Consider the following 11567-nt stretch of genomic DNA (forward strand, 5'->3'; position numbering starts at 1 on the left):
GTGCGCGCATGGGACAGAGGGGGGCGTGGGCGGGACTTAAAATGAAGGCATCTGATTGGTTCTTTCCCCCCTGCCAATCCTCTGGTCCTCTGACCAATCAGTGCCATTCGGAGCGCAAAAAACAGATTGGTCAGAGTTTTTACAGGATTAAAGCTGTCTGAGAGGTCGGATTTTTTTTCTTTCCTTTTTCTGAACACATTATTCACTGGCTACTCTCAGGATGGAAGGACCATTTCACCCAGTATAACAATAAATGTTTTTGAATATGATCACAGACTATACCTTTAACACTCGGAAAAAAATATTAACAAAATATTAGCAAATGTGTAGATAGATTCCCACTATTACTGTTACTATTATTAAACCAGAAAGGAAACTGAATAGGATACACTGCTGCTGTAGTGTATGGCCATAATCTGTTGCAGGTTGATCTTTTTTGTCCCAGTTTACTTGCCATACTATTGACGTTCGCTTTTATGTGGCCATCATAGATGCGTCAATAATTTCATTTGAAGAGGGAATAATATTATAATTTCTGTTCACTTCGGGGCAGATGTTTTTTTTTATTTGCATTATTTATTGCCGAGTTAGAGGACTTTTTTCTCCTGCTGATCGGTTTTAGTTTAAAGCTATAAACGCCGAGAGACAACTGAAAAAGTTCGCCTCCTAAACGGCCAAAACGTATTGTATATTTTAACAATTTAACGCAAAACCCCTCTTTTGGCTTATTATAGGCTACAATGGTTTTGTTGTATGGCTTCACTGTTGTGCTTCTTATCGCCTCGTCTTCGCTGTCATGCTTCTATCTCAACTATTCGTCCAGCTACGAAGTCAGATCGCTTAGGTCAGTCAATGGAAACTACAAGGGGAGCATAACTCGTGAACTTCCAGCTGGCAATCCAGCCCAAACCCAGAACCTGTCAAAAAGCGGTCTGCAGCCAGAGTACACCCAGAATAATCTTATTCCCAGAGCAGGTTGGTGCGCCATGGCGCCTGCGCGCCGCTTCTCCTGCGGCAGAGAGCGGCTGCTGGGCCGGGCGGAGTGCGAGCAGCGCGGATGCTGCTACGCGGCTCTGCCGGGTTCTGCAGGGCCGCCCTGGTGCTTCTACCCCCGGCTCTACCCGGGATACAAACTAGGCCCCTTCACTCCCACCATGCATGGGCAGGCTGCCCCCCTGACTCGAACCGTACCTTCACATCTCCCCAAAGATATCCGCACCCTGAGACTAGAGGTCGTAGAGGAGGCTGCAGGCTGCCTGCACCTCACTGTGAGTACACACAACCTAATGAAGCCATGAATAAACTAGTCTAAGCTGTCCTCTTTGGGGATTTTCATGTTACAAATATAAATAAAGGGAGTTTTACTGCATTCATATTTTTATTCAATGAGTAAACTTGAGGTTTCACTTGACAATCCAATTCAATTTATTTGTATAGCGTCAAATGTTGTGCATGTATGGGTAAACATATTCATACATTGCTATAAATTGCTATACAGTTAATGTATATAGTACTAATACTATAAAAACATGGACGCAAATTTGTATTGACATCCCACTACATGTATATTTATACTTTGATAGCCCAAACTATTTGTTTATTTGTCTTTAGTTTTTGTGCTCTAGCAATCATTAACTTTTTTTTCCTGCACTTCCTTATAAACATTACCTACTATTGGGGAGTTTTTACCTGCCATTGTTTATGTAATAATTGCTCGGTGTCATGTTCTGGGTCTCTCGAAAGCGTCTAGAGACAACATCTGTTGCATTAGACGCTATATAAATAATATTGAATTGAATTGAATTGAATTATTGATTGTATGATAATAGGGTAGGCATCATAAGCTCATGCTTCAGCCTACACCTTTTTTGGTCACATCTATTTGAGCCATCTCTGTAGTGCCTCTCTGGTTTTGCTGTTTTCCCCATGTGTGCTGTATGATGATGGTTGCACCGACGTAATAACATTGTTTTTTGGATGACCAAAATAAAACAAACAAATTAAAAAAAATCATAACAAAGGTCCTCTTATGATGCTTCACGACAACATGAAAAAACAGAGATAAAAGTGATCAGATATAACGCATCATAAAATAATGTATAAAAAGTTTAAACATCCGAAAAAGATCAGCATCAGTGATAAAAGTGATCAGATATCACACATCATAATATAAAACATAAAACATACTCTTTTTTTAAATATATATTAAATTTTATATATATATATATATATATATATATATATATATATATATATATATATATATATATATATATATATATATATATACATACACGTTTTTTATAATTGATATAAACATGTGTGAGGGGGGGTCGGGTGAGGGATGGTATCTGCTGCTAGTCTGAAATGAGAAAAACACAGGGAAACGCATAACAGGCACACAAGCCATTGAAATCTGTGAGAGAAAACAAACAAACAAACAAACAGACACAAGAACAGACAGAGACACAAACCGCAACCATTTCAGGTCTCTGAGACTGAATCAAGACTAGGCTAATGTGATTATCTGTTTAAGCCTACTCTTAAAGGCAGAGAGTGTGTCCGCCTTAAGGACCAAGACTGGGAGATTATTCCAGAGATTAGGGGCCTGAAATTTGAAGTCTCTGCCTCCCATTCTGCTTTTGGAGACTGTAGGAATCACAAGTCATCTTGCATTCTGTGAGTGCAGAGATCTAGCAGGATAGTAGGGAACTATGAGTTCTTTGAGGTAGGATGGAGCCTGACCATTCAGGACGTTATAGGTGAGGAGGACTTTAAACTCTATTCTGGCTTTTACAGGGAGCCAGTGTAAGGAGGTTAATATTGGGGTGATATGGTGTTTTTTCCCAGTTCTTGTTAGCACACGAGCGGCGGCTTTCTGAACCAGCTGGAGAGACTTTAGCATCTTGCTGGTACAGCCTGATAACAAGGAGTTACAGTAATCTAACCTTCAGGTGACAAATGCATGTACTATTTTTTCATCATCTTTTTGTGACAGGATGTGTTTGATTTTGGCAATATTACGTAGATGAAAATAAGCAGTTCTTGAAAATTGCCTCAGATTCTTTAAAGTGGTGCTACAGGCCAGAGTAAAGCCATCCAGAGTAGGTGTATCACCAAAAAATGCCTATTCTATGACACCCACTTTCTGCTGTATAATACATTAGGATTTAGGATATTGGTTTGGATATGACTCAACAAAGCCCATATTCTGATATTTATTTGTGACTCTGTTTGAGGCCGATTTGGCCCTTGTCAGATAAGAACAAACATTTTATTCCCCCATATCTCTTGGACTATGACATTTGATCTCTTACTTTCCTACATGCTGTGCTGTTGTTGTTTTTTTCTTCTTGCTTGCTACAATTGCTGTCTCTCAAGATAAAGGACCCATTTTCTGAGAGGTATGAAGTTCATCTTCCAGGTGGTGTTCCTCAGAGCAAAGTTGATACCCAGGATGTCCTCTATACCACTGAATACCAGTCTGACCCATTTGGTTTCATAGTGAGACGGAAATCGAATGGAAGAGTGATGTAAGTACTTCTCTTCAGCGTCAATCCTTTCAGAATCCTTTATAAAGGGCATGATTAAATGATCTAATTGCTTGCTCTTGTTTGTTGTTATTGGTGCAAAGCAGTGATCAGTCACAGATAGACCAAACTGTCTTCTAAAGATCTTATTGTACATTTCTCCTTGTTCTCTGTGTCCAGCATGAACACCACGGTTGCCCCTCTGCTGTTTGCTGACCAGTATCTGCAGCTGTCCACCACACTGGCCTCCTCTCTTGTGTCTGGCCTTGGGGAGCATTACACTTCCCTCATCCTGGACCTTAACTGGACCTCTCTGGCTCTCTGGAACAGAGACACGGCACCTCATGTGAGTCTGTTGCAGCATTTCCACCACCCTAAAAGGTTAGAATCTCTCCAAAGGATATGATATTGAATTCAATTATGTAAAATAACACCTCGTTTCTCTTTTAAACAATAATACATCAAAATATCACTTCAGTTATTTGGCCCTTTACATTGATATACAGTACATGCAGTAACAGCTACCCTCCGCTTTCCTGTTGTAATTGAAATGCTGACACAGTCTTTTTCTACAGGCTGATGCCAATCTCTACGGCTCACATCCGTTTTATATAGTACAGGAAGAGGATGGCTTGGCACATGGAGTTTTCCTTCTCAACAGCAATGCAATCGGTAGTACTCTCACTTCCACAGCAAACCGCAGATTTGCTTTCTGGAGCACGATATTCCATATTTGGATGATGAAATATCTAATATTACAATATGCTCCAGCTTGTTTTGGTTGCTGCTAATATTGATGTGGATATGTCAACATATTTTAACACCAGATCATTCAACTTAAAAACTTATTTTGTTACCTTACTGGAAGATGCTACTTTATTCCAAAAAAAAAAACACATAAAAAGTAATGTGTAAAATATACCATATGTTTATATAACATATCTACGTTCATTAAAGCGTAGCTTGACAGTATTGGACTCCAGCAGATATACGATGTGCAGATTTTTCATTTTTAAGGCTCTAATGAGTGATATGGATGTTCAGTTTATGTCGATATTATACATCTTTGTGCATAAGATGAAGACATAACTCCATGTCTCTGTAGAGGTGACACTTCAACCGACCCCCGCGCTCACCTGGGTATCAACTGGTGGAATCTTGGACTTGTACGTTTTCCTGGGTCCTGACTCACACAGTGTTATACAGCAGTACCAGCAGATCATCGGTATGCCTTTAGGTCTATGAGTACATTTTGGAAACACATCTCCATGTAGTAACAGCAGTAGTGTGTATGTACCTAAAGAGATGTGTGGTTTTTAACTGGAAATCATTTGAATCCCTTTTTTTTCTTCTTCTTTTTTAAGGATATCCTATGATGCCTCCCTACTGGTCATTAGGCTTTCATCTGTGTCGCTGGGGTTATGCAACCACTAATATTACCCGCGGTGTTGCACAGCACATGCGCAGTGCCAACTTTCCTTTGGTAAAAGAAGCTGATGCGATCTTTTTGATACAGAAGACAACATCCACTCTGATTGTTGTACACTTGTGTTAGACCTTTGAGTTAACATTAACACAACTGCCCATCAGAAATATTTAACGGGGCAAAAGGTATAAGAAATAAAGGTATAGAAAAATGTCTAAAGCTTTTTTTCCCCCCTAGTATTACAGTGGCCTCAGTATCTCTTCTAGTGGTATAGCGGTGGAGTTGTGGTCAGTCACAGATATGTGTGGTTTTTTTTTGTGTGCTTGTCCCGCCCCCCCAGGATGTACAGTGGAATGACCTGGACTATGCGTATAAGCGAAGGGTGTTCACCTTTGACCCACAGCGATTTGGAGACCTACCGGAGATGGTGGAGGAGTTTCATAAAGAGGGCATGAAGTACATCCTGATTCTGGTGTGACATCTTTGACTTTAAGCTATCTCAGAAACCTTTACTTATGTTGTTTTGCACATGATGACGAGAAGTCATCCACCGTTTTCTGCCACTAGATGGCAGCAAAGATATCTGAACATGTGTCTGAAGCATCATCTGCTGGTTTGTGCTTCAGGATCCAGGGATCAGCAGCACCAGCCCTCCTGGAACTTACCCTTCCTTTGAAGATGGACTGAAACGAGATGTTTTTATCAAAAATGCTACAGGAGACCTTCTGATAGGGAAGGTTAGACTTCTTTTTTTCCCTGAGAATCTCTACTGTAGCTGTGAAGTGTGCTGAGTTTGCGTATAACCTCATATAACTGGAGCGGGGTCGTCCTCTACTACACGTCCTGTCTGTCCATGCAGGTTTGGCCGGGCCCGACAGTTTTCCCCGACTTCACCAACGCAGAGACTCAGCAGTGGTGGGAGGACTGCATCAGAGATTTTCATACTAAAGTTCCTGTGGATGGTCTGTGGATTGTATGTGCATAGAAGCACACACACACCAACAGACTGAATCTTATTTAGCCAAATTATATGCAAGACTTAAATGATACATGTTTGTTTATTTTTGGCCCTACGGATCTCTAGAATAATAACTTGCTTTGGGTTTTACTCTTTAGGATATGAATGAACCAGCCAGTTTTGTCCAGGGCTCAATGGAGGGCTGTCCTGACGATGATCTTGAGAGACCGCCTTACACACCCAGTAAGTATATCTATACAACAGGCTATTAACATTTAACAGAAGGCAAACATAAATTCATAAAATACATGACTAATCTGGGTCCTGTTTCTCTGAACATTGCACACACAGGGGTGGTTGGAGGCCACTTGAACTCAGGAACTCTCTGTATGTCAGCTCAGCAGAAGCTGTCCACTCACTACAACCTGCACAACCTTTATGGACTGACTGAAGCTTACGCAACACACAGGTTAGGAGTAAGAGAGTTATTAAATAGAACATTTAAGAGTTAAAACTATACAATAAAAGCAGAATACAAAATTGGAAGTTTTAGGTAAAAAAATTGGTTTTATAGATGAAAGAGAAAGCATTGTATGGAGACAAGTCAGTCTTTTGACATCAGTTGAGACACAATTCATAAAACTCATCACATTTAAACTTAGATAACATTCGATAATGGTGTGTAGCATTCGTGTGAGTAATGGTTTAGCTTTAAGGCTTCGAATAATGAAAGAGCTCATTTGAGCTTTCGCCAGAGCCTGCTTCGAGTTGATGATACACTAGTATATTTTCCCCTTTCGTTATGTGGCTGTCCTCAGTTCTCTCATGAAGATTCGGAAGAAAAGACCCTTTGTTTTGTCTCGCTCCTCTTTCCCCGGCATCGGCCGCTTCTCTGGGGTATGGACTGGCGATGTGAGGAGTGACTGGGACCAGCTTCGGTTCTCCATCCCCGGTAAATACATGTGATTTAAACAATATTTTGAACGTGTCCCTGATTTGGTTTCTAGTCTTGTTTTTGATGGACATAGGTATGGTAGATATTATTTTTTTGTTAATTTGTTTTTCTTACCACAGTTAAGTAGTGGATAGAATGACTTTTAGCATCTTTTCTTTCCAGCGGTGCTACAGTTCAGCCTTTTCGGGGTGCCTCTGGTGGGAGCAGACATCTGTGGCTTTGGAGGCAACACCACTGAGGAGTTGTGTGTGCGATGGATGCAGCTTGGCGCCTTCTACCCATTTATGAGAAATCACAATGACAAGCCCAATGCTGTGAGCCGCACACACTGCTTTTGTGACTGTAAATGTAACGCCTGATAATGATACCTGTGTTTCACTGAGTTCTTTCAAATGCACATCTCTAGATGTCTTTTCCAGCAAATGTCATGTGGTTTTATGATGAACCAGGGCTCTGGTCTGGATGTTATTTTCCAGGGTGTCCAGAGCAGAGAGACCATCTGTTTAATGTATTAGAAATAGAGCTAACTCTCTCTCTTCTGATTAACTGTATGTTTCTGCTGGTCTTGGCCATCAGCCTCAGGAGCCGTACGTATTCGGACAGAAGGCCCAGGCAGCCATGCGGAGTGCGCTGAACCTCCGCTACTCTCTTCTCCCTTTCCTCTACACACTCTTCCATCATGCACACACTTCTGCTGACACTGTTGCCAGGCCCCTCTTCATGGAGTATGGGTTTCTGCTTCCTCTCTTTTTAATATGAACTTTTTATCCGCTGCTGTGGAATGTAAACAACATGATAAATCTATGGCTGTTTTCTTTTAATATTTTTTTGGTCTTAGGTTCCCCACTGACCCCAGCTGTCAGATGATAGACCAGCAGTTCTTGTGGGGGAGTTCACTTCTCGTCAGCCCTGTTTTAGAGCAGGGGGCAGTAGAACTGAATGCATACCTACCAAATGGCACTTGGTACCGCCTTCATGATGTGAGTCGGCACAGTTTGCTTCAATGTTTCCATCTTGAACTGATACAGAATACCAGATATTATGAGTCCAACAGAGAGACAAGACCTTAGTGGTCACGAAAGTTTCCTTTGCTCTTTCAAGGGTCAGCCCTTTTCCAGTAAGGGTCAGTACGTGCGCCTACCAGCCCCTCTGGACACCATCAACGTTCATGTGAGGGAGGGGCATATTATCCCCCAGCAGGTGGGTGTCTGCTCTGGAGAACGCTGCAGAAGACAGCTTGGTTTTGTAATGTTTTGGTTCTATTGGAGAGAAAATGTGATATATAATTTTTTTTTTATGTGATGGGATATTAATGAAATGTCTGAAACAAGCACCACACAAGCCTTTTGGCTGATTATATATTCAAAGTATGAGATGAACAAGCAGAATACAACCGTTTAGTGTGTGTAGGGGTTCATTCTGATGTTACAGTTTGCTGTAGCATATATATACAGTATATATATATATATATATATATATATATATATATATATATATATATATTCTCGATCTTCCTGTCTGAAGGAGCCTGCTTTGACAACCACAGCCTCTCGGGAAAACCCTTTCTTCCTGACGGTGGCGCTGTCAGCAGCTGGCCGGGCCTGGGGCGACTTGTTCTGGGATGATGGAGATAGTTTGGAAACCTTTGAAATGCAAGATTATTGTTATGTTGTCTTCACCGCCAGTAAGGTAGGAAGGTGATGAGTGGTGTTTGTATTTAGAAAGATGCTGAGGCGATGTCTGGATGTGAGATTTCAAAAGTTTGAATGTTTTCACAATAAAAGTCGTGTATAACTGTCTTTTTTTCTTTAATATATTTTACTAGGAAATGCATCTTTTTTCTCTATATATGTCTGTCTTGGTTTCAGTCTCAGATCGTTAGTGAACCTCTGACGCTGAATGGTGCTCTGGACAGTCTATTGTTGGGGGGGCTTCAGGTGTTTGGCGTTCCCTCACGACCTCTGTATATATTGGCAAATGGAGAGAAAGTCAGTGAGTTTACATATTGTGCTGACACTAAGGTGAGTTTTGTGTCACTCAGGAGTAATTTTTTAAAGAGTAGCTTTCTATATCTTTCTATCCTTCATGTCAACAGCATCTTTGTGTTTCTTCTCATAGGTCTTGACAGTGACTAGCCTGACTTTACCCATGTCCAAGGTGTTTACAGTCCAGTGGGCTCTCTGGTGAACTTCATCATCTATGTGCCTTAGGGAACCTTTTACCTACTACTTCTACTGCGATTTAGCAGATGTTTTTATCCAAAGCGATTTACATCTGAGAGAACAACACAAGCAAGAAATCACATAGGAGGGTCCCGCATGGTCAGTGCTGGTCAGACTCCTGTGAGTCCAGTTGGACACAGGGGCTGCCATGCCAGTGTTAGAGGATTTTTATTTCGTTCCCATCCCACCCTACAACAGTAGAACCTAGTATTCAGCAAAACTAGGTCTTAAATTCACAATCATCTTGTCATAAGTCCAGGCAGCTTTCTTAGTGCTGAGTCATCCTAAGAGCTGGAGATGTTTTCTAACTCATTCTGATGAGCAGAGAAGTTTACTAGATCCAGAAATGCTCCTTAAGGAGTCTTGCTCTTAAAAGTAGTTACGGACCCTCCGGATAAGCAGTTTGGTAGGTGATTCCACCATCGGGGAACAATGGTGGAATCAATGGAAGAGAAGAGTCTGGCTACTGATTTGACACCACGTTGTGGTGGAAGCACCAGGCGTCTTTCACTGACTGAGCGGAGCTGTCGAGAGGGAGTGTAGCTGTGGATGAAGGAGTGAAGGTAGGCAGGATCTGTTTGGGTAATTGACATGAGCTCTCTTGGGCTGGTTGAAGACCAGACGTGCTGCTGCATTCTGGATCATCTGCAGAGGTTTAACTGAGCATGCAGGATGGCCGACCAACAAGGAATTACAGTAGTCGATGCGTGACATGATGAGAGCCTGAACCAAGAGCCGTGCCGTATGTTCTATCAGGTAGGGTCGGATTTTCCTGATGTTGTAAAGAGCGAATCTGCAAGCCCGGGAAACCAAGGCGGTCCTTCATCTATGCAGAGATATCAGAAAGAGAGGCTGATATTCGTAATGAGACGGCAGTGTCGCCAGGTGGGAAGGAAAGGAAGAGTTGGGTGTCATCGGTATAGCAGTGGTAGGAGAAGCCATGAGAGCTGATGATTTCACCTAGTGAGATGTGTACAGTGAAAAGAGAAGAGGGCCAAGCACCGATCCCTGTGGTACCCTTTTTGTCAGCTCATGCCATCTGGACACTCGTCCTTGCCATGACACTCTGAAGGATCTTCCTGCGAGGTAAGACATAAACCACAAGAGGACAGATCCTGAAATGCCAAGCTTTGAGAGTGTGGAGAAGAGGATGTGGTGGTTGACCGTGTCAAAGGCAGCGGACAGGTCAAGCAGTATGACGACTGAGGATAAACCAGCGGATCTGGCAGCCCGTAGTGACTCTATAACTGACAGGAGAGCTGTTTCAGTTGAGTGCCCCTGCCTAAAGCCAGACTGATGGGGATCATACAGGCAGTTGTTGCGAAGGAACTGTGAGACCTGACTGAAGACTGCTCTTTTACCACTGCTGTTGAAATGATTAGCTGCTTTTTTGCTGCAGTGACAGCGACAGATTTGTTTGAGGCATTGCATCCATACAACAGCTTGTTAAGTGCTTAACATTTGCACTGCCTATTCTTCTAAGTTGTCAACTTCTGTAAGTAGAATCTAATTATATCGAACCATATTAATGTAGTGTTTTCTGGTTCAGATTTTTGCTGATTACTGGTGCACTGAATTGGATCAATTCAATTGTGTGTTTTTTGTTTGTTTGTTTTTTAAATTTAGAGTATTTTTGAGATAAATAAAAAAACTGAAAAAAGTATCTTTCTAAGGTATTAAAATTCTGTGTCTTCTGAAAAATGTAAAACCCTTATATAATATTATGATAGAGGGAGAAGAATTTCAGAAGAAATTCAAGTTTTATATCTTTAAGTTATTGAATTAGTGATGCATTAGGATTTTTAGTTAGTTAGTTAGTTAGTTAGTTCATCTTTATTTCGGTCAATTTTAAGCATGAAAATCACTAAGCAAAATAATAAACATTTACAGGTTTTTCTTTGGTCAACATGGTGATTATTTTGACCGAAAAGGTATGGGCTTGAAGCATAAAGCTTATCTTGCCCACCTTTTAACATAATAGAATATGCATAAAGAACAAATGAAGTATCATGAGGCTATGCAAAATAATAATAATAACAATAATAATAACTGTAATAATAATGATAATAATAATAATAATGATAGCTCTGAAAACAGAAAGTGAAAAGATGCTGAAGAAACCGACAAAACCCAGAAAAGATTTAGATTTAGAAGCATTGCTACATAAAAAAAGGTGAATAATGTAAGGATTTATTTATGTAAGTGTCAAGTAAAATACTCAAATCTCTTATTTCATAGTCCTTAGCAAACCAAAATGAAACATACAATTTTACAAGGCTGTTAATGAGGAATGGAATGTTACCATCTTAGTCTAAAGATCATTTACATTATTTATTTAGACTCAAAGTGGATTTAAACTGAGAGGCTGAAGGAGCAGTGTTGGTGTGGGAAGATGCCCTGACTCCAGCTCTGGTCCTGATGACGGTCTAGCTGCTTTCCATCCTTTCCCAGTGACCTTTGCAACGTCACCTGTGAT

General features: G+C 41.0%; 1 protein-coding gene across 1 annotated transcript; it reads left to right on the forward strand.

The window, feature by feature from the left end:
* The first annotated feature begins 538 nt into the window (after positions 1-538).
* On the forward strand, positions 539-9441 carry gaa (alpha glucosidase). The gene is made up of 19 exons (XM_061712250.1): positions 539-1268; positions 3382-3533; positions 3711-3876; positions 4106-4202; positions 4636-4755; positions 4895-5013; positions 5297-5428; positions 5583-5693; positions 5816-5929; positions 6073-6157; positions 6266-6383; positions 6733-6866; positions 7032-7183; positions 7446-7594; positions 7708-7849; positions 7971-8069; positions 8394-8558; positions 8738-8890; positions 8988-9441. The coding sequence occupies exons 1-19, from the start codon at positions 741-743 to the stop codon at positions 9054-9056; spliced, it is 2805 nt and encodes a 934-aa protein (XP_061568234.1). The 5' UTR covers positions 539-740; the 3' UTR covers positions 9057-9441.
* Positions 9442-11567: the final 2126 nt, after the last annotated feature.

The sequence above is a fragment of the Cololabis saira genome, chromosome 21, assembly GCF_033807715.1.
Source record: "Cololabis saira isolate AMF1-May2022 chromosome 21, fColSai1.1, whole genome shotgun sequence".
Taxonomy (NCBI): domain Eukaryota; kingdom Metazoa; phylum Chordata; class Actinopteri; order Beloniformes; family Belonidae; genus Cololabis; species Cololabis saira.